This window comes from Anolis carolinensis, chromosome 1 (genome assembly GCF_035594765.1).
Source record: "Anolis carolinensis isolate JA03-04 chromosome 1, rAnoCar3.1.pri, whole genome shotgun sequence".
NCBI lineage: Eukaryota > Metazoa > Chordata > Lepidosauria > Squamata > Dactyloidae > Anolis > Anolis carolinensis.
The window spans coordinates 245,957,043-245,981,576 of NC_085841.1; the positions used below are offsets into that span (position 1 = coordinate 245,957,043).

General features: G+C 38.9%; 1 protein-coding gene across 1 annotated transcript in view; it reads right to left on the reverse strand.

The window, feature by feature from the left end:
- Positions 1 to 24,534, reverse strand: part of cntnap5 (contactin associated protein family member 5) — a 482,960-nt gene that overhangs the window by 381,778 nt on the left and 76,648 nt on the right. The window contains exon 2 of the mRNA XM_008110020.2: positions 3,807 to 3,917. Within this exon, the coding sequence (XP_008108227.2) occupies positions 3,807 to 3,917 (111 nt within the window). The remainder of the gene's footprint in view (positions 1 to 3,806; positions 3,918 to 24,534) is intronic.

A 24,534-nucleotide genomic window follows, 5' to 3' on the forward strand; every position in this document is an offset into this window, starting at 1 on the left:
TTTGGCAATGATGTTAGCAATGTTCTAACCCCCTTCAAGGAATCCCACAGGCAAATTTATGGTTCTTAGTTAGAGATTTCTACTGCAAAGAGTTATAAAAGAAGGAGGGCTTTGGAGTGTTTGTTTATATATGCCCACTCGAAGTGAAAGGATGCCCTCTTTGGCCAGCAGCAACCATTGAAAGTTGCACAGCAAAGCAATTCCAAGTTGTGTTACAGACCTCTAGGGAAGACAGAGTGGGTTTTATGACTTCCAAACCTTCAGCTGCAGGTAGAACAATCCAAAGTACTCTAGTGACTATGAAGGACTTCCTCTCCTGCTAGAGGTTAATTCATACTACATTTTTGTAGCATAATATAATACATGAAATTAGTATGGATTAAAGGATAGTCATGTTTTACAGTTTACATGGATACAGACCACCATTTTTTGGCTCCTCTGGTACTTAATCACAAGACTGAGATTTTTAGCTTAAAGAACATTTGGTGATATTCTGCTTTGGAGGTTCTGGGGAACCTCGGGTATCACAAGCTTTACAGGAATTCGCAAAGACTTCCTGTGGTAACATGCCGTAAAATTCTCATCTCTCGACCAATGGTTCTGCAACTGCAAAAAACAAACCAAGCCAAAGCACCAAATTCTGCAAACTCCATCATATTGTATATCCATTTTTACCCAGCTATTTGGGTACAGACCTCTCAGAAACAAATGTTTACATGCAATCTGAATAGTTATCCAATTTGGTCTCACAAGAATCCATTATGCTTGAATGTCCATATCCACATTTTGTCCTTTGCAAGGTAACACAACATATGACTATGCAACAAAAACAAGAATTATTTTCCTTCTCATTCCTTTTCTTGTGAGTTAGGGAAGAACTGATCAAGATATTCAATCACCCAAACAAAACTACATTGACAATGCCAGTCAGGGAAGCTATTATCTTGCAGCATTGCTAAACTAAGTGTCTCTATTTCATAGTGACATTTTTAACCTATTCCCATTTCCAGATCAGGTTGCAAGTCTTTCTCAAGGTTCTTTCCCAATAGGGTTTTTCCCAAGTTTCTGTTCTCATTGTTATACTGTTTGCATTTTGTCATTTTTCCCATCCCAACCCCGCTATTTATTAAATAATGTGTTTGCAGGGTTGGCCCAAGATATTTCACTGAATGAAATGAAGAACTAGATGACATCCATCTCCAGTTCATAACAGAAATAAAATAAATAAGTAGGTGAATTTTCCTCTTAACACTTGTAATGGAATTTTTTTATTATGTCAGAAATGACTTGAGCACATACTGCAAGTCGCTTCTGGTATGAGAGAATTAGCAGTCTACACAGACGTTGCCCAGAGGATGCCCGGATGTGTTACCATCCTGCTGGGAGGCTTCTCTCATGCTAGAGCTGACAGACAGGAGCTCACCCCATTTCACGGATTTGAACTGGCAACCTTCAGGTCAGCAGTCCAGGCAGCACAAGGGATAATGAAGTGACATCTTACATTATATCTGAGCTAGTCAACTTGCCAGAATATGTTGTGTGACATTTGTCCTTCAACAAAAGGGGAAATCTGGAGAGCTCATAAAGAACAGCTAAGGAGGCTGCCCTCCTGCCCAGAGCATCTGCATCTGAGTGTGTTAGCTCACTGTCCTGAAGGAGAGAGAGCCATTCTTGTGATTACTACATTTTTTTAAATGTGCACATTTTAGCCATTTTCACTTTTGCAATATACACATTGCTTTGTTTGCATTTCCTGAACCCTCAAAATATATTGCAAGACTTCTGAGACTTAGGGCACATCCAGACAGTACTTTAAACTGGAAACATTTACGTTTGAAAAATGTGAAGGTTCCCGTGTCCTAATCCACACATGCCTCAGAAAGTGCGTGTTTTCTGGAGCAAGTGTCCAGATGCACTTCTGGAACCTTCCAGGAGAACATGCAGACACCCTAACCCTCCCTACAAACCCCCAAACCCCCCTTTTTTTGAAAAAAGAACTTACCAGGCCTCTATTAGCTTTATGCCGGAGGTCTCCTGGCACATAACAATGAGGTGCCAGGAGAAGGGGGCAGGAGAGCTCGGGTACCATGCTAATAGAAGCCAGGTAAGTTCTTTTATTTTTAAACAGGGTTTTGGGGGGTTTGGGGGAGAGGGTTGGTGTCCTTGCCATTTTCCAGGCTAATTTAGCCCAGAAGAACACAGGACTACTGTCTGGACTGCTCCCTCAAAAGTCCAGAACTTTTGAGGGAGAAGTCCAGACAGCGGAAGTAGTGGGTTTGTCTCACACCTTCCAAGAAGTCGTGGAATAAACCCACTAACAAATTAATTCGTGATAATGCAGGTTTTTCCTGGTTTGTGGTGAATGAATTCATTTTTCTTTCCGACGTCATCTGGACATCGCACTTTAAAGTGCGGGAACTCCCAATTAAAAAGAATTGTCTGGATGGGCCCTTAATGAGTCACTCTACTTGCAGTCTTGAGAAGTGGTAAATGAAAGTTTCCATATGGAAATGAGAATCCAATGCATTTCTTTTTGATCTGGAATTTGCATTTGCAGTCTCCAGTTCCATATAGAGATGCTTTGGGTTGATGTTGTGACCAAAGTTCTTGTTTTTTAATAAACTTGTAACATCAATGAGAGCAGCAAGATGCCAAAGGCCAAATAATTTACTGCATAATTCCTGCATAATTAAAAACAACTTAGTTGTCAGAAATTGGCTTGGCTCTGTCATGGAAAGGGTCATTTCAGGTCTTGTTATCTTCATTAAGTACACACAGCAACTAAAAATAGATGGCAACTGAACAATGATCAGATATGTGTAACCATCCCATACTCTAAATCATCATAATGACTTAGTTATAAGGTAGTCAATGCACAAAGCATATTATCAGTCTTGGTGCAGCCCTGTGCTGGAATAGTCTGAGTTAATGTTGGCTGAGATAAGATAAGATACCCTTTCCAGTTGCCACTGGAAAAGCAGCAAGCTACCAATAAATTAATTGATTTCTATAGAGTACAATTTGTTATTCCAATATCCAGACACTCCATGCATCTGATGAAGTATGCTTAGCTCTATAAAAGCTTATGCTACCAGCTTCTTTCACTCCAATATCCAGACAGACCATACATCTGATAAAATACACTTAAGTCTATAAAAGCTTGTGCTACTAGGTTCTTTCTCTTAGTGCAAGAAGATCGCTTTGCATACCAAACCAGACTATTGGTTATGTCTTCAAACCTCTAATGGCCTGAGAACTTGCCCATCACATTACTTACATGTAATGCCAGAAGATACAAATCCAGTGAGATAAATGTGTAACTTGGCTCCTTTCCTCATTAGCATGATGCATGCTGTCCAGAAAAAAATCTGGAGGATTAGGAAGCTGCTGTGTTGCTGGCCCAGGAAAAGAAAAAACGTGGTGACTTTCATGCTATTAAGTGAATATAAGATAAAAGACCTAGGGCATGTAGACTAATTTTTCAATTTGTTTGCTAGCCAGGTGTCTTGGCCCTCCAGGTGTTCGAAAGCAATTCTCATCACCCAATATGGTCAAAGGGGAATGCTGATGGGAACTGCAACCCAACAACATGAGGAAGACCACAAGTTTGCCAACCATGATATCACCTCCCAAAATGTGTGGAGGTGTTCTTCTAATCGGTTGCATGATGAGCTTCTGCCATTTTCTACTCAAACTATCTGTTGGGTATTATGGGAAGCTTCCATTTCAGATTACTGAAAGCTTTACATAGAGAATCTTCAATAAATTATGCATCACAGCAATGTTAGGACTGTCAGTGAGCTTACCATCCCGTTTGATGAGCTTTGCAAAGCTGGGGCTGTGAGTGCTGGAAAGTTCGGAGGAGCTGTCAAATGCTGTCTCAGGTAATGAGAATACCAGTGGGTCCTCACAATTATCTGTGGAACAAGAGAAAATATAGAAGGCATCAACTATAAAAGAAGTACACCGTTGACCTATCAATGCATTTCATACCCCCACCCTCCCAAAAGCTGTCTGATTCCCTATATGTTGCAGTTAATTAGCTGTTCCCGAAGGAGACAAGGTTGATAAAACACCTGTGAAAAAAATTAAAGCATAACAAATGGACTGACTTCATATTTTCCTTTGAGAAAACATGGAGATGAGCTTTCAACAGATTTGGTAGAAGTTCATGAAAGATGGGCAGTATCTTCAGCCCCCTCCCCACCTGTCCTATTTTTTAAAAATTCTGGTGGTAACCTATTGCAGTGCTCTATAATTGCAGTGCTCTATAATATACTAAATTAGACTTGTTGTGTATGTCTGTGTGAGGATATATTGTCAAACATTATAGTTTGTTATCTCACAGCTGAAAAATTCTTGATTCAATCAAGATTGCTAGTAGCTTCTGAAAAAAGGAGGAGGAGGAAGAGGAAAAGGAGGAGGAAGAGTTCATATATTTTAGGCTTTGTCAGACCTCCCAATGTGGTTCTATGTTCAGCATCCAGTGGAAACTGACCCCCATCATGTTTGACACCCAAATGATCAATAAAGAGGAGGTGGGGTGCAAACCAGATACTTGCAGGGAGCTCCATGGCTACAAGGGAATGGCAGTGACAACATGAGGATGATGCATCCTTTCCCTCTGTACTGATCAGTGCAGGGAAAAGAATTAGGGAGAAGAAAGAAATATCTCCTCATGATGAACATGTGCATTTCACACCACATGAAGCTGAACACAAAGCATCACTTATGCATAGTATAGATTTTTGTTTCTTTGCTGTTCTCCCTCTGAAATTGGAAAAATTGGAAGGGTGTTGTTAAGCCCCTGCCAGGCTGAATTCATGACTCTAGCACATAACTGCTTGTACAACTCTTTTCAAAACAATACACAGCTCAAATATGTATCAATAATCATAGTTTAAAACATTTATATTGGGAAATCACTTATTTAGTAATGTGTTATTCATTGACCTTTTAAAAAATGAATGGAGCTCTTGGAATATGGCACTGATTTTACTTTACTCAGTACAACATTGGGCAGCTGGGGGAATGGGAGAACATCAATTTCTTTTTAAATTACATTTGGAAAACATTTCCCTAGCTGAGTCCAATCCCCCAATCCCCATTCTTTTGAAACCATACTGTTTTACAATGCAGATGAAGTTACAGACAAAAACAGGTTTACTTATTCCATTCCCAGCCTACAGTCATATGACCATATTACATTAGAATGAGGATTTGCCATGCATTGTGGAGAATCCATAAGGTTCCAGCAGGGGGCATGGGAAACCCATCACTCCATGCCACACATCACCCAACTTGCCTGGATCCCAATTCCACAGAGGGAAGCATCACCGCCCAGCTTCTCCCTCCCCCATTCTTTCAAAGGCAACACGGGAAGCCTTCCGTGTTGTCGTAACAGCAGCATGAACTGCTTCTTTTCTTTCACCACGAAGCCCAGTCGGAAGTAATAGAATCATAGAATAATAGAGTTGGAAGAGACCTCATGGGCCATGTAGTCCAACCCCCTGCCAAGAAGCAGGAAATCACATTCAAAGCACCCCTGACAGATGGCCATCCAGCCTCTGCTTAAAAGTCTCCAAAGAAGGAGCCTCCACCACAGTCCGGGGCAGAGAGTTCCACTGCTGAACAGCTCTCACGGTAAGGAAGTTCTTCCTGATGTTCAGGTGGAATCTCCTTTCCTGTAGTTTAAAGCCATTGTTCTATGTCCTAGTTTCCGGGGCAGCAGCAAACAAGCTTGCTTCCTCCTCCCTATGACTTCCCCTCACATATTTGTACATGGCTATCATGTCTCCTCTCAGCCTTCTCTTCTGCAGGCTAAACATGCCCAGCTCTTTAAGCCGCTCCTCATAGGGCTTGTTCTCCAGATCCTTGATCATTTTAGTTGCCCCCCTCTGGATACATTCCAGCTTGTCAACATCTCCCTTCAATTGTGGTGCCCAGAATTGGACATAGTATCCCAGGCAGAATAGAGGGGTAGCATGACTTCCCTGGATCTAGACACTATACTCCTATTGATGCAGGCCAAAATCCCATTGGCTTTTTTAGCAGCCACATCACATTGTTGGCTCATGTTTAACTTGTTGTCCACGAGGACTCCAAGATCCTTTTCACGTGTACTGTTGTCGAGCCAGGCATCCCCATCCTGTATCTTTGCATTCCATTTTTTCTGCCAAAGTGAAGTATTTTGCATTTGTCCCTGTTGAACTTCATTTTGTTAGTTTCAGCCCATCTCTCTAGTCTGTCAAGATTCTGCTCCTGTCTTCTGGAGTGTTAACTATCCCTCCCAGTTTGGTGTCGTCTGCAAACTTAATGATCATGCTTTCTAACTGGTCATTGTGTAATGGACTCCATGGAGAAAGGTGAGAAGAAACAGCATATGACAGGTAAATCAGCAGTAGATTTCATTTAAGCATGAACCCAATGATATTCACTGAATATCCATTTGAGGTAAACTTGTGTATATGATTAGCAAGGATGCCCTGTAGATTAGTAGAATCTCTATACAGCAAATTCTAGTGCATATAAATATGGCTTTGCACATTTATCTATAAAGCTGTGTTAATGCTAAACTGAAGTTAAAAGAGTAAAGGAATGAAAAAGTTGGGGTTCTCAAATAAATTTTAATTCACCACATATTTTGAATCAATCTTCAGAAGCAAGTATCTGGGAAATTTCTCAAGCATGGATGTGGTATGTCAAGCAACCTTCTGAGAAGTATTATACTTTTAAAAAATTCTTCCCAAAGCAGCCCAGTAATCTATAAGGAGCTTATATGTACTGGGCTTTGGCAGGTTCATCCTTGTGTAACCTTGCAAAGCCTGTGTATCCTATTTCTCAGCATTTCCCAGCTCTTCCAGCTGGAGAAAGGAGAATGATCCAAGTCAATGAAATTACACCACTTATCCTTGCAGTGCTCAAAATCCCTTTGCATACACCTGGTTAACAGTTAAATCATGATGCCCAAAAGAGTGTATTTGATTTAAAACTGCAGCAAATGTTACCCATATTTGAAAATAAAATGTGATTGCAGCTTCAACTTTTCCCCACTGATTCAGAGACAGGCTGCATGTAGGCAAATCTACAGAAAACTTGTGCCCATCAGACAAAGAGGAATCTAAATCAGACTCACACACCCTCAATCATTTCACAGGTGAAAACTGTGACTTATATTGAAAACAATATCAGAATGCAGTCAAGATGAGAAAATTTGTTAATAAGTAAGAATATACAAGCTAAAGAAGATTCAGATCTTTACTTTTGCCCAAGCCTACTGAAAAGGGTATCTCAGCTTCCTTCCGCATCTTCTATGCCTGCTGAATTAGCTGAGAGGAAACTTATGAAATGTAGTGGTGTGAACACTGGAGTAGAACTCTTGAGTCTTGATTTCAAATCCCTCTAAGACAAGGAAATTCACTGGAAATATTAGGCAAGCCACATCCTCTTATCCTCAGAGGAAAGAAATGGCAAACAAATCTTGCCAAGACAACCCTGTGACAGGTTATTGAGATGCCTTGAAGGCATACAATGACAACAACCTTCACCACCACCTACTATTTCCCTTTCGATTCCATTCGTACAAACTGAACTAAGATTAGGACAAAGGGGAAAGTTGGAGAAGGAGATAAATGGTGGCTAAAATATTGGAACAGCAAAAGATTAAATGGGACTGCACCTGCCAATTTGGAGTATCTTAGTTCACATTGCCAAAGCACAAAGTAAAAAGTCCTGGCTGCTTCTACCATTTTCTGTCCCATATTCATAAAGGAAAAAACAGTGTTGTGGTAAACAGAAGAGGGGATCGGTGATTCTTTTAGGTTCTCCAGAAATGGACAAAGCTCTTGCTTTTTGATACTCTACTCAGAGAAGTGAATGGTTCCTGTTTTGATAAAGATTTAAGATACAATATTTACACTGACCTATGGATAAGCTGACACAGGTTTTAAAAGTCAATTTTTGTCTAAAATGTATAGACTAATACATGAGAGTATACAGTAATCCAAGATCCCATTTACACAATTAGATGCTTACAGAACATCTACATGACAGACATGAATGTGTCATACACTCCCACTTATGTTTCCCAGTGATTGATACTGAGAAACATGCTGCCTTCAAAATTGGAAATGATAGAGACAGAGATCCCAGATATAAGTGTAATGTGATACCTGATTTAGTATGTAAAAGGGTCTTCTATGACTTTGAAGATTGAGAGAACAAAGTTCATAGCATAAGCTTTTGCAGACTAGAGCATGTCTACACTAAATAGTTTAGTCCTGTGTAAATGTGCCCCTGAGCACATTTCTCACCAAACCCAGGGTTATTGTTTATATCATCAGGGAACACAACCACTCCACTGGGACAACTCATACTTATCTTCTCTATGTAACTGTCACTACCACTCCTAGATGGTCACAGAGTTCAGGGCAAGTTCTTGGTCATTGCAGGCACCTCTGCTGACATCCGAATGGGGTGCCCATCCTTGTTCATGATTGAGCAGGTGTCTCATTCTGACATAGACAGAGGTTCTCATATGATCAGGAAGCAGGAAGGGAGATTGAATTGTGGGCATGGCAATAAAGTGACAAGTTCATATTTGCAAACTGATATTTCAGAGTAACATGGCTGTGTCTTTGGATTATACCTGATTGAGACCTTGAGGTATCAAAATAACTGAGGTATATTAAAATTTGGGGAACTGAAAGCCTCCAGAATATAAGCATCTGTGTAGACAAGTTGATCTACCTATACCTGCATAACTCCGTCCCTAAACTTTTCACAGATGGACATGTGTAGCCAAGCAAAATCAGTGTCAAAATGATTAAAGCTGTAAATGAGGAAGAAGAGACAAGCTAAGAGCGGTTGCAGGAGTTTGTTTTTGACTGAGCCTGATAGAAAGGGCATGATTTTGCCCCTTTCTTTCCTCCTGCTGAGTTTGAGAGTAAACTAAATTGAAGTCAATCTACAGTAAAGTAAATATGTCAGAACAAAGTTTGATACTGGGAGAAATAGAGAAAAACTAGGAAGCTTTAAAAGCAGCTGAGAAATTGGGATGACAGAGGATTAATTGGGACTGTTCCTGACAAGCCAAGACAGTTGGAGGTTATGTATTTGTCTAGCACAGTGTTTCTCAGACTGTGCTCCTCCAGGTGTTTTAGACTTCAGCTCCCACAATGCCTAACTGCTAATAAGCTAATTGGGATTTCTGGTAGCTGAAGTCCAAAACACATGGAGGAGCGCAGTTTGCGAAACAATGTTCTAACATAAGGGAATAGTATTTTAAGAAAAAATGTGCTCCACAAAATCTAGAATATCAGACATTTCCTACCATATTTTACAGTCACAAAGAGATGGTGTTTCACTGTGGCAAAATTAAATCATGCCATTAAAATGAAAATTATTCTTAAAAGAGTGTAGGCAGAACTGTGGGCTCATTTTCCATGCTTGGTGGAAATAGCTGACATTTTTGGGAAATGTGGCAAGCCATATTGGGTGCATTGTAGGAGTTAACATCCCTAAAGATCAGGTCTCTTAAAAAAAAAAGCAATGTTCTTTGCATAAATTAATTATTTTGATTGATTGATTGATTGATTTCTGCCACCATAAAAGAAGGCTGTGAAATGAAGCATTGTTTTTTCACTAAATTGGGGATGGAGAAAGTGCAGCCTAAGGGCATTTCAAAAAGTTCCCATATCCACCGCTTCACCAAAAATTAGATAGTTAAATCCCACCCCTCACAAGACCAGTAACACCCTTTAAGGCCTCTAGGGTTACTATTGGCTATTTCGCTGCTTTTGGAGCTTCATCTTTTAAAGACCTGACTTAAACAGGAAGCTGACATCCTTCTTTGCCAGAAACAGGTGAAGGGATTTTAAAAGGCACAAGGCTGCGCTTCCTATCCTTGGTTTCTGCAGCTGACACATTCACTTGTTGCATGTAGTGATCTGTACAGAACTCTATGGGTAGATTGACCATGTAAGACAGGATCCCATGGAGGAACAAATCATGTATACATCTTTATCAGGTTGAGCTTCTTCACATGGCCAGAGAACATTTAGCCATTGGACCCTAACTGGTCAGTTCTCCCCAATGCATTCAAATTTGTGATCAACATTGTTATAGATATTTTTATAAGACTTTAGATCCTATGTTTAATTTCCTTAGAAGGTTTAAAGTGGTTTGCTTAGTAACAAAGTTTTAAATTTAGATTTGATTTTTTGATAATTCTAGATTACGAAACATATGGATACAACTGCACAAGATTAAGTCTACCTCTGAACCAAATGTTCAGATGTTTCTCCACCAGATAAAAGTAGATAGATTTTGATATTTCGCAATTACAGGCTCTAGACCTTTTGCAATTATAGAATCTGCGCTGAAATGCACAAATGGGCAATACGTAAATTCCAATTACAACAGCATTGAACTGACAGCTTGTTTGTGCCTTTCATCTTCTCTCCTCATCATCTGTCATCTTTCTCTTTTTGACACATATTCACACAGTTGTCTTATGTGGTACATTTGTATTTTTATACAAAATATCACCATACTGTAACAAAAGAGGAGAGGGCTTGAAACATAAAAATAAATAGTCAAAATGATTTCACTTTATGATCTATTCTTGGATGCAGTAAGGAGTGCTCAAAACATGATTACTCAATATCTAGCAAGAGAAAATGAAGACTTCGATCTTATTAGGTAGTTTGAACAAAAGCAGATGCACTGAGTCAATGGGATTTACATAACCATTGACTTAACAGTCAACTATTTATTCAGTGAGTCTGCTCCAGTTGGAACTCACTAACAGGATTCAGGCCAAATTCTGCATATTCCTAATCTCAATGAGGATTTCTGGGGGGAATGAGTTATGAATCCTCCAGTCTAGAATTAAACAGATTAAGTAAGTTTCTGATCTCTTCTACTCACCTATAAATAATCTTAAATGGGAATAAATTCTTAATATATAGGTATAAGATTTTTTTTGTATTAAAAGTGCAAGCAAACTAAAAATGAGTGCCTGTCAAGGTCTTATAGAACTAAACCAAATAGTTGTCAAGAACCCCTACTAGAGCATGAATCCACTTTAAATCCAGTTTCTGTCTCCTGCAGAATTCTGGAGTTTGTAATTTGGTGAGGTCTAGGACCTGTCTGGCTGAGCTGTTTAAAGCCCTCTCTCTAAAGTGGATTTAAAGTGGATCCAAGCTCTAGTGTGATGAGGTCCCTAGTCTCTTCCTGCTGCTGCAAATTCTAGCCTACAATACATGGGCAATTAACTTGATGTGCTTTGAAAATTGCATTAGCAAGGCTGGTTTTTTTTAAAAAAAGGAGATGATCCACAGCCATTCACAAAAGTGTATAGTCAAAAAAAGCAGAAAGATGTAAGCTAAAGTGTAGAATATAGCAGTCTTTGAGTCTTTTAAACATTGAGGGCAGCATTTTTTTCTAACATATCGGGAAGAGGTGAGGAAATTGATTTTTCTCAAACACAGAATGTTTTGCCAAATTTCAAATGTGGTAGCGCTCATTGCTCTCAGGTTAGGGTTACCCAATTTGTGGAAGGAGAAATTGTGGGAGGAGTCAAAATAAACTTTTTAGGGCAATTTTTGCCATTTCCTTTTGCTCCCCAAGAGAAAGGTTTGGTGGTAAGCTACCTCATAATGCTTCTACTTTGCAATAAAATAAAATAGTCTTTAGGGTACCTTTTTTCCTTCCTTCTGTGATTTGTCTGTGTTGGGAGGGCCAGTGCTGTTGCCTTTCCAATTGGGTTCTCTCCCTCCATCCCTTCTCTCTTTCTGCTGTTGGAAATTGTCGGAGTTGAAGTTCAAAACACTGGGAGAGCCAGTGCTGTTGCCTTTCCAATTGGTTTCCCTCTCTCCCCCTCAATCTCTGCTGTTGGGAATTGTGGGAGTTAAAGTCCAAAACACAGAGTGAGCCAGTGTTGTTGCCTTTTCAATCGGTTTCTCTCCCTCCATCCTTTCTCCCTCTCTATCTGCTGTTGGGAATTGTGGGAGTTGAAGTCCAAAACACCGGGAGAGCCAGTGCTGTTACCTTTCCAATCGCGTTGGTAGGGATCTCAAAGAGGGATTTCTTCTTTTAAAAAAGCACTGAGAGGGATGGTGGGTGGGTCTAAATGTCTGCAGTGTGGAGACCTCTACATTGAAAGAATACGCAAGACAACTGAGTCCACTGATAAATTAAAACAGTGTGATTAAAAGGTAGGGGAAAACTCTGTTTTATTACAAAATGGGGGTAGATTAAACTCTCTTCTTCCCAAACACTTCCCAGCGTAATCTAATGAAGTTCCTGGTTCCAGTGGGGAAAATTGGATGGATCCAAAGATTTAAACAATACAAGGGGATGCTGTTTGGTGAACATGGACTGGCCACTAGAGAAGCACAACTGGTTCAGGGTGGGGTTTTCGGGCTGAGCAGGAAAAAACCTATCAGTTGTAAATGATGGGACAGATTAAAGGAATTGTCTCTTCACCTATGCTCATTCCTCCCACACCTTCCTGAAGACTGGGAAGACAGTTCAGATACTTGCTGCTTGGGAACCACGGGATAGTATGGGTCCTTTGCACTTTCCTGGTGCAAAGGAAGGGCTGGGTAGAATGGGAAGAGAGTTAGGCAGTTAATTAGTGTGATAGACAGGCTGAAAAGGGAGAAGCCTTGCATATGGTCTAGCTGGAGGCAGGAGAACTTTCCTTCTTTGGTCCTATGGTAAAACCATTAAGATTGGAAGTGGATGGAGCAACTACCAAAGAACTTAAAAACTTTTTCCTGGCAAACCAGCTAAAATCTGTATACATGATTTCAAAAGACTACATTATCTTGACTGATAGAATATTTTGGCAGGAACATCACCATGCGCCACTGATTCCCTAGAAAGTAATTTCAATTAGGAAAAGATGAGAACAGGAAATTGATCAAGGGCTTGAAAATGACATCTCAAAAACTGAAATTTTTAGAATTTTACTAAAAGGAAAGATCTTTTCCTTTTAAATTTTGTACTTATTTAAGATTCAAGAACAAATGTGAACAAATAACAGAATGGAAAAATTAATACACAACAAGGCTCCAGATCTGGACAAGGGACACGTAACAAAACATTCCACTAAAATAACTATCTGTTGGGTGTTATTGGCCAATATGAGTACTTCATTCTCTGAGTGTGGTCAGATACATCAAAAACATATTTTCATAAATCAGCATATCCTGATGGTGATCCCAATTGATGAGATCCATAGTTTTTGTTGTTGTTTATTCATTCAGTTGTTTCCGGGTCTTTATGACCTCATGGACCAGTCCACGCCAGAGCTTCCTGTTGGCCATCACCGCCCCCAGTTCCTTCAAGGTCAGGCCAGTCACTTCAAGGATACCATCCATCCATCTTGCCCTTGGTTGGCCCCTCTTCCTTTTTCCTTCCATTTTCTCCAGTATCATGATCTTTTCTAAGCTTTCCTGTCTTCTCATGATGTGGCCAAAATACTTCATCTTTGCCTCTAATATCATTCCCTCAGTTGAGCAACCGGTCATTATTTCCTGGAGTATGAACTGGTTGGATCTTCTTGCAGTCCAAAGCATGCTCAGGATTTTCCTCCAACATCAAAGTTCAAAAGCATTTATCTTCCTTCGCTCAGCCTTCCTTATGGTCTAGCCATAATTAACATATTCAATGAATGTTGACCACAGGAACATTGAACTGTAACATTTTCATGGCTGTTTGTAGAACCCAACTCTTAAAGTAATTAAAAATGCTCAAAATCATTAAGTAAAACCATATCACTGCTCAAAAATTTAAATAATACAACTTTTGAGTTAGCAGTCACTTGTCTTTAACTGATGGCCACTGGTAACTAGAGGGCAATCAAAACCCACTGATAACTAAAGGGCAGTTGAAAGGACAATTGGAAAATGGCAAATCAAAAGCCAAGGTCGTATAGCAATGATTTCACTTCTGTAAAAACATATACAGTGTTCCTTCACTACTTCAGGGTTCATTTTCACGGATTCGCTGTTTCGTGGTTTTTCAAAAAACTAAAAGACTATTATAAATCATAAAAATTACAATTTACAGCCTAAGGAAGGGAGAGAAACCAAAGGGAAACCAAAGGGAGAGAAAAGGAGCCCAAGAGGCAACGGGAGGAGAAGGAGGAGATTTATAAACACATGGTTGGTTGATAAAGACTTAAAATAGTGTATAACTACTAAAATAATGTATAAATATTAAAATTAATATAGTGTCCCTACTTTGCGGATTTTCACTTATTTCGGGTGGTCCTGGAACCTAATCCCTGTGATAACCGAGGGAACATTGTAAATTATTTATTATGAATGAAAAACTGACTTCATATATGTCTGGAGTTTTGCTTCCTACTTTTCATTATATTCATTTTTAATATCATAGTAAATTTGGCTGATACTGCTGTAATCAAACAGCATGCATAGCTTTGATTGAAACTGTAAATTGTTTCCATATGGTTGAAAATACTCATTTTAAAAAACAAAAAGAAAAGATAAAACTCTTCTTAGCATCACATGCTTAACACTCTACTTTGTTTTACAGGCAAAAATGCAGCATCCCCCCCCCCCCCCATATTGCCTTCAACATTACTTAGGAGTGTGATAAATCTCACTTTTAGTGTCATTGTTTTCCACCCTCACTACTGGTTATTCAAATGTGTCAGTAACAGAAACAAGATCTTACTGCTAGAAACTGGGTACCTTTTGTAGTGCAACTATTAAAAAGTGTGTGTGTGTGTGTGTGTGACAGAGAGAGAATTCAGAACTAACACATACAAGTATGAAGAACAGAACACTTGTCATATATCCTGCTAAAAAGAGTGTGGGCAGCCCGTTATTCACTCCTACTAACAAAAACATATGCAGATTTATTCCCAAGTTGCCTTGTTTTTGTTTTGCCACCCTATTTTTTATTTAATTTTTTTAATGAAGTGGAAAGGGAGGGAGATGCCCTCATATCTTCTGGCAAGGAAAACCTCTTGCCTTCTTTCCTGAGGCACATGTACCCACATGAGCAGCTGGGAAATCCATCTGCTAGTGGAAAGGCATTGCTGCCCACCTCTACTCAAGTTATAACACATTAGAGGCGACACTTGTTGATAAACAGTATACTATTTTCCCCACTGTAATGCAAGAACCTTTTAGTTGTGTTTACAAGTAAATTGGGAACTTTCTTCTCAGTGTCTCTTTTAGGAATTAACAAAGCTTCATGACAAGGCACATGGTTTTTATCAAGATGGGCACCTCAGACGGATGGCAAATATCCCCCATGCACACAAGGCAGTAAGTGCTGATGCATTTTGTATGCATTGGAAGTGACATAATATCAATTCCAGATAACATTTTGATCAATTTTCTTCTGAATTCCCATTTTTTTTCAGGTTTTGGGGCAGCTGGAGGGACTGTGAGGTATTGGGAAAAACATACTAGATTTTTGAATGGCTTGAATTGGAAAGGGGAGATTAAGAAAAATGTGGACTTTGAAAGACTTTGAGGGGACACTTGGTGATCCCAAGGGCTTTATGCAGTCTTTGGGTTACATTTTCCCACTATGAAGGTACAGTTAGATTTTTCAAGCCCCTCTACCTCCTTAAAAAACTGAAACCAATTTTAGCATCAACACCTATCTCTTTTCCCTCTGGGCAACATGACAAGAGGGGGAGAGGTGCAAAAAGGCTTTGAAATTTGGCTGAATTTTCATGGCAAAGGAAGAGAGGGGGCTGCCATTGTTGGTATGAGATCAAAAGAAAGGTAGAAGGGAAACAGAAGGAGTGGGATAAAAAGTGGATCTGTGGGAAAGTGGGTTAAAATTTGGTTTACACTTCATGATGGAAAAGAGGAAAAGGCTGTTATGAGCTGGGGCTGTTGGTAGGAAAAGAGTCTGTTAAACTATGCACAGTTGTTCAACTTTTATGGGGGTCCCACACCCCTAACATCCATGAATGTGGGTGGGGTTCCAGTAGTTAGTTAGCAAGTTACTCAGGTTTGTAATATTTTATTTATTAGTTATTCACTGATTTTGCAGTAGCTTTTGGTGGGCATATTATTGTTAATAATACTATTATTGGTATTTATTACTAGGATTTGTTATTTTCATTGGAGATTGTAGTTAAGTCTGGCCTGACCTAACAGACAGGCAGCAGCCACTGTGAGTAATGGAAGTCTGTTCTCTTGTCAGGTTATAGCTGAATGATGTTTTTACTACCCTCCTACCAGTAATCACCAATGCAATAGTAACAGGATATCTATTTCAATTCCTCCTTGCACCAGAGATTGCTGTTGGGAAGGGGATGGGAACATCTGTCTGCTGTATTCTGATTGACAGGAAAAAAAGACCTCTGTTGCTCACAGTGACTGATGCTCACTAAGGCAGGATTAGATAACTTTACAACCCATGTGTGTGCTCTACGTGATTGTCATGTCTCTAATTTTAGTATATGTGCTAGAAGAAATAAGATCAGTTTTCACTACATGAAATCTGAAATCATGTGATTAGGCTTATGCGTTTTACATTGGAAGTCCTTTGTAGGAATTTCCATATCTGTGGATAACTTTGCCAAGTATAATTAATACTACTACCATAATTGGTAAATCCAAAATTTTCCTCTGTCCCTTCCGTGCTTTGTGTCTCTCACTCTTTACTCACTCCTTATTTCAGTTCTTTGTCAGTTTCTGACAAAGAAAAAGAAAAAAATGGCAGATTGATTAACCAAAATAGAATATATGGATTTGCAACACAACCTAATAAATGTTTGTTGTGAAGCAAGCTCAACATAAGTCAATAGATCTACTAATCAAGGAAGTGCTCCCATAGGAGTGCACCTTACATAATTCATGTCCATTCACCATATTTTACAGCTTACTCCAACTGAAAGATTTGGGTTTTCTTGGACAAGGCTGACACTATCTAAAAAAGAAAAATCAACGGTGAATTCTAGCTTCCAGAAGTATTTTTCTTTTTTCTCTCCTGGAAACTTGTTGCCATGTCATCCCATGCCCCCAATTCATCTATATTGAAAGGAAAGTAACAATATTCTGTTCATCTGGGATACATCAAAATGTGTGTAGTAAAAAACCCATTCAAATAAGTGAAAAATAAGGTCTTTGGAAGTTTCCCAGAATGTGCTTCACTCACTGCCAATTGCGCAGAACCCTTCTTGAATGAAACTGTGATCTAGGAGCTCATTAGCCAGCCGTCATCTCTGGAGGGAACACAGGCCATCTTTGCATCAGAAATAGATTTTATTACAGCCTGGCAGCATTTAGATCCCAGGGAACAGCAACGACAACAGGCTACAACTGGCAAGGAACCTAGGTGACTCAGTTTTAGAGACACATGACAGCACTTGTCAAAGAAAGATAGGAAACTTCCCTGGTTTTTCTATAGAGAATAGGAAACTTGGGCTTACCTTATGTCTGTAACAGTATGTGAATGTATGAATAAAGAAACTGACATTCACCAAATACTAAAATCACATATTTGGCAATGCTTTTGTGCAGTCAAGCTCCTTGTGTCCTCCCCAAGGTTCCAACCAAAGAGAAAACACCTATTCTACATTTCTTCTTATTATGAAACTCAAGCTGTACCATTCACATAGGATTCTCAAGTCACAACTGATTACTTCCATGTCAGTTTAGATTAGTGGTTCTCAACCTGGGATCCCCAGATGTTTTTGGCTTACAACTGCCAGAAATCCCAGCCAATTTACCAGCTGTTAGGATTTCTGGGAGTTGGAGGCCAAAAACATCTGGGGACCCCAGGTTGAGAACCACTGGTTTAGATGGTGAACCTGCTCAGATCTTTAAACTCTGAATTTTAAATGAGCTATGTCAGGTACTGAACTTTGGTGACAGGCTTCAAATCCCTAGATACCTATTTAAAGTTCAGACCAAAGTCTAAAGTGAATTCATCTTTGAGGCTTTGAGGGCAGCCACCTATCCAAGCTCTGATAAGAATTAGATCAGCAATGTTTCAGCAAAGCCTGGAAATGTGTGATGTATGTGTATGTATGTGTGTGTGTGTGTGTGTGTATACACACACACACACAAACACACACACAAATATATAAGACTTGTGCATTTGATGCGGAAATGCCCTTGTTCATAATTGTGTTCAAATGTTTAGCACTTTTGAAGTGAGTTCCGACATGCCTGCTTGTTGCCCAAACAATACTAAGAATTTGAATTAAAAGGAGCCTTTGATTCTTAAGCCTCAAATGTGTTTGGATGTCGCTGTGCTGGAGCTAAAATTCACAGGGCAACCAAGCCCTGCTGAGAGGTGAAGCCAAATTTGTTGGCATGCCTCTCCATCTAATCAGGGCTGACAGAGGAGGGAGGTGGAGTCAGAGAATGCCAAAAATGCTGTTTTTAAAAACTTCCTCCCGGAACAGTACTTTCTTTTGGTCAAATATTATGTCAGTCAATCAATCGCAGAAAGCATTTGGTTCAGTTCTTCATATTTTCCTTTTCCTTTTCCTCTATCAATCTTCCCAATTTCAGATCCCACTTCTTTTTTATTTGGCCTGATGTATATTTGGTTCTCCTTTCAAGGATGTAATCTGGGAGCATAAAAATCTGCTAAATATTTAAACCATTTTTAACTTCTCATTTTCTATGCTCTTTCTAGCTGAACACCACAGTTGCTTGGGCAGCAATTGTCATATATTTTATAATTCAGCCCAGTTTTAATGTTATTCTTCCTATCTGCTTTCTGGGTGAATAATTCCTTTTTGTTCAACTCCAGTTTATGCCCTGTTAATTTTCCCATTTGCTTCTATACCTTGTCATAACATTTTTGTATTTTATTGCAGTCCCATCACATATGCAAATAGGATCCAATTCCTCCACATCTGTGGCAACATAATTTTGTGGTTGATTAAGTTGTGTGATCTAATTTAATTGGGGTTCTTTACCATTTGGTCAATATTTTCCTCTATGTTTCTCTAGTCCTTATGTATTTTTTTTAATTGAATTGATCCAGTGTCTGATGTCTAACTCGTTACTGTTCAGGTCCTCTTCCCATATCTCAGACAATGTTTGTTTTTATTTGAACTGTTTTCCAGTTAATTTCTGGTATATGAAACCCAGCAGGCCTTTCTCCTTTTCTAATTTCCACTTTTAAATTTGGTCAAAACCTGTTTCTGTCCCTTCCTTCTTCATCTACTCCATAATCCTTTGCTTCAAATTGTTCCATAGAAGCCAGTTACCTTGACCACAGATATCCTTTATTGTCTCCCAGTCTTTGATTGTCCCTTCTGGATTTAGGACAGTGGTTCTCAACCTGTGGGTCTACAACTCCCAGAAATCCCAGCCAGTTTACCAGCTGTTAGGATTTTTGGGAGTTGAAGGCCAAAACATTTGGGGACCCACAGGTTCAGAACCACTGGTTTAGGAGTTGTAAAAGGTATGGTAAAGCAGGCAATACCATAGTCGGGGCTGCAGTTTGTTGTTGCTCCGAAGGGAATAGAGGATCCTCAATAGGTTTTTGAGGAATAGGTACTGGTCATTCCATTAATGTTATTCCATTAAGTTTTAAGTTTGTTATCAGTTTGCCAAATATGTATTCCTTTTATTGTCTAAGAGGTTTATTGGGAGTGTATCTCCTTTATTTATTGGAAACTTGCTTTGCCATTTTTTCCAACACTCCATGGATGAGATCATTGGGGTCCCTTTAATCTCTTATAATGCCCTATTGTCGACCCTCTCTTTTAAACACAGGCAGTGATCCCATCTGTTTTTTTTCCAATTTTGGCCCATCTTTTTGAATCAATGAAGTCAAATTCCATCAATCTTGTTAATTGGCAGGCCTCAAAATAATCCTGTAAACTAGGTGCCCCCCATCCTCCATTTTCTTCTGGGGAGTAAAATACTGAGTTGGTGGTTCTATTTCTTTTTGCTCCTGTTATCCAAGTTTTATTGAGTTATCCCATTTCTTGATTATTTTGTTGGGGATGCTATATGTTAGGACTTGGAAAGAGTTAAAAAGAATACAAAGTATCTTGGGGATAAAACTGGGGGAAGAAGAAGTTAAAATGCTTAGGGGTATATATTCTCAAAAACCTAAACAATATAATACAACTGAACTATAATCACCTACGGAAAAAAGTTAACCATCAAGTTCACAACTGGGAAAGGAGGAATTGGGATATGTTAAGTAAAGTTAAGATAGTCAAAATGATCGTTCTCCCTACATTTGGCTGTATTTCACATTTTTACACTAAGAAAAGACTGGGAATTAGGAGACAACTATTGCCTTCAGTAGTCTGGCCTTTTTAGAAGCACAATGTGTTTATAGATCATGAAATTATAAAGCAGTTAATTGTACATAAGTCCCTGTATTTCACTGTGTGCTGCCTCTTTCACAATAAGATAAAAATGTCAGAAATGAAAGCAAGCAAACCCAGGCCAGAAGAAAAATATCAGTGTTTTTTGTACCCTATTTTCTGTCAAGACAGAGTTCACACCACCTTACCTCAATGCCCTGATAGTATTTGGTTTGAAGGCATCAGTAATACAAAGGAAGTGAAAGTATAAAGCTTGCCTTTTTTTTGGTGGGGGGAGACTATGGTTCAGCTGTAGTGAACATGATTTGCATAAAAATCATGACATTTCGAGGTACAGCTGAGTAAGGCTCCTGCCTAAAACCCTGGAGCATCATATATAGAAAAAAAACTAGCTTTGATACAGTAGCAGCTGGTGCCCGTGCATCTGCTCTGGTTCTTTTTAAAAAATCTGAATTATATTTATGATGCTGAACCCTAGTTCCAAAATAGATTCAGCACTTGGATAGTTCATTTCAAGTACAGATTAAGCTCTGGGTTCACAGGAAACTTCATTGTTTTAGTACAGTATGTGGAAGTCATCAGCTGCAACTGATTAGACAGACTTACGATCTGACATAGGATAAAACATCTTAAACTCATGCATTCATGGTAATATTTAAAATGGAACATAAGCTGTGAAGAGAACATGAACTAGTACGCATTACTGTCATGACGTAGTCAGTGTCTATCCAACAACTGTATACTCAAATTCAACAACCCCAGCTAATATGGGGAATGTAAATATAATCTTCCCAACCAAATAGAGCTCTTCCATGATGATTCTATTAGTTCTGACCTCTATTTTTCCCATAGGCTATAATGATGTCTCTCTCTCTGTATGTGTTTATGTCTCTCTGTGTGTGCAGTTTTCAGACAGATTGAAATCCAAGGAGGCCACTATCTTAGTGGGTATCAATCTTTCATCTTTTTCTTGCTAGATGTATTCGTTGTGCACTGTAAATCTGCAGCCCTTGACTCTAAAGCATGCAGCAGAACTAGTGATAAAGACATAAAATGTCATAAGTATTCCATAGACATGTCCATGTGTTATGAGCAGAAATTTTAAAACATCAATAAAGTTTGAACTGCATGCTGAATTTTCAAATTCATCATGGTCAGATGAGCTCCGTTTTCATCTTTCTCTGCAGCTTCACTCAATCCTTCAAATTATGACTGCAGCCGATTAAAAATAGAAGAGGCATACACCAAATGGCATTTGGTATTTTTTTCCTTATTTGGAAGGGAATCTTTTCAAATCAAATAACATGCAGAAAGGCACACTGAAAAGCAATTATAATTCGGATGGAGCTTGACTACTTTCCATAGAGCTGAGAGAGGATGTTGAATTTGCAGAATGTGAGTGTGGATTAGCAGAGATGAAGGCAGTCATAAGTGCCCATGTACCATTGCATTTAAAATGTAATGTCATTTCATGGGATGATAAGTAATCATTTCATGTCTCAGTAACCTCAAACAAAAATGCGCTTCTTAAGGGAAAAATCCATTTTTCCTTAAAAAGATGAATGCTTTATGCAAGCAAATACTTCAGATAAGGAGACAGTCTGCAAGTTAAGAACTCTGTTGTTAAAAAAGGTTAACACTGCTTTGATGATGTAAGATTGTTGTATGTATGCATATCTGTGTGTTTGTGTGTGTGGTGTGTTTTATCCTCACTGTTCTTTTTCTCAGGCATGGTGCTGCCACATTTTGGAAGCTATTGGAAAGCCGTTAGGAAAAAAGTTTGTTTGTGTGACTACTACAGTGTGAGGCAATCCATTTAAACCTCTACTCAGATTCATCTTCATAGCAAAATCAGTGAGGATCAAGGAGCAGACAGGCCAGTGGAGATCTGTGCTCCATAATCATCCTTAATGGAATTAGGTCAAAATGGTTTTTAGTGAAATAAATAACTGATAAATTTTATTGATTAGCCCTTAGGCCATATCTTTACTCTGTTTTTGAATTTTTATATACACCCATACACCTTAACTTACACAGCTTCTCCCAAAAAAGCTCTATTTGTATGCCCTCCACTTTTCCTCCATGTCCTCTGTCTGGAGATAAAGATACACACACACACACACAGCATCATTGGCAGATAGTAAAGGAGGGCTGGAGAAAATAGTCAGGATGCAGCAGTCTATCTGCAACAAACTATATAGTAAAACTTGAGCTGGCATTTTATCTTAGTCTTACTGTTGTTGTGTGTGCCTGCCTTGAACAGGAAAGTAAAGAGCATTCACCTTCAGAATCCTTTACTCAGCATGTGTAAAAGCCAAAGCAGAACGAAATGGAGATAGACCTGCCCCACTGGCTCTTCCCACCATATTAAAAATATAAATGTATAAGTATGACCATTAAACTGGAGCTCATAAGAAAAGAGGAAAGAGATTAAAGAAAAAAAATAGGAATCCCTGGATGTATTTTGTAAGCTGTTTTCAAGAAGTGACTAAAAGCTTCAAATGCTTTTTAAAAAATTACGCGAGGTTCACCTGACCGAATTGTTTCAGGAATATATTGATTTTATTAACCGTGTATGTGTGTATTTGAAATAAAATGCATTGCTTCATTAGAACTTTAAGAGCAAAACAATGACCAGTGAATGCATTTAATAAATCAAAGGAGCAAACAGGAATTAAGATTGCCTCTGATATTTATAGTTCATGTTTTTATTTAAAAATCACTGTGTTCTTCTATGTTTTTGTATCAGTCATATCTGTCTATATTGCTGTCTGAATTTCTTATTTCCAAAAATGAATTAATAAAATGTTTTAAAACTAGTACCAGTATACTTCTCAGAGAAAAATAATGGTGGCTGAATTTTATTTCCCACTATATTGAAACACAGCAACAACAGGACTACACTATACAGTAATCCTTACCAAGTAAAACTGAGACAAACAAAAGTCATGGCAGGAGAGTCATGGATGAAAGATGAATTACTGCCATATTCATATAGATCTATAGTGGACAAAACCTTTTGATTTCTACTGGTTCAGAGGAGTGTGCTGTCATCAAAACAACCAATCCTTTCTAGTGTGAAAGGGCACAAACCACTCAGAAAGGGGAAACACTGGAAGAGAGTGGGGTTACAGAGATATAATTATTCACTAATGAAAAAAATAGCCATTTTCTCCCCACTATAAGACAATCTTCACCAACCATGCAGTTCTCAAAGCCTATTTGGAATTCAGGACTTATGCTACACAAGAATTTCACATGGTTGTTTTGCCCACAAAACAGCATGAAACGGCATTTTCTACACAGAAAATATTGGCTGGCATTAACGTTGCGGTTACAGATTCATAACCTAATTATCGATCTCCAACAGTTGTGTAACCAGAAAAGTACCATGTGGAGGATGATATTTCCACCTCCTCTTACCAACAAGCAAAGTGGCAACAAGGGCTTGCAATATGAATTCTTGCTCACTGGTAAAAGGAAGATTGGAATCATCATCCTTCTTGTACCTGATCACCAGCTGAGCAGACCTCCTTCACCCAATTCTGCTGCTGGCTCTTAAGGTAGACTACAGGAGACAGATGTGTAACTCATTATTGGATGCAGAACAAGCCCCAATCTGGAAAGATTCTTGTGAGCCTGGGATTCTCCTTATTCATCTTTCTGACCCATTTTTATTCAATTTTTTTTGAATTTTTAAATAATTTTATTATGCAAAAATGATATACGGAATATAAAAGAAAATAAAGGAAATACATCAAATACGCATAATACAAATATATCTGTCTACCACACTCCCCCACCCATGAACCACCACCCATGATCACTCAAGGTGAAACTAATATCTCATTAAAATCTACTCTTATTTTTATATTAATAACTTCCCCTTGCTACTATTTCAGTCTACCTTTGTCTTCCTTTCTAGATATTCAAATGCAAGCCTTCATTTTCTAACAAAGTCATTATTTCCTCATCTAATGCCATTGGACAGCTTGGCAATTTGGATATAGTCTGATAATTTTCCTCTTCAGTCATTTATAAATAGCTTTCTTTCCCTGCCATTATTATCATGTCAGGAGCGACTTGAGAAACTGCAGGTCACTTCTCGTGTGAGAGAATTGGCAATCTGCAAGGACATTGCCCTGGGGACGCCCAGATGTTTTGGATGTCTTTGACCATCCTTGTGGGAGGCTTTTCTCATGTGCCCACATGGGGATCTGGAGTGG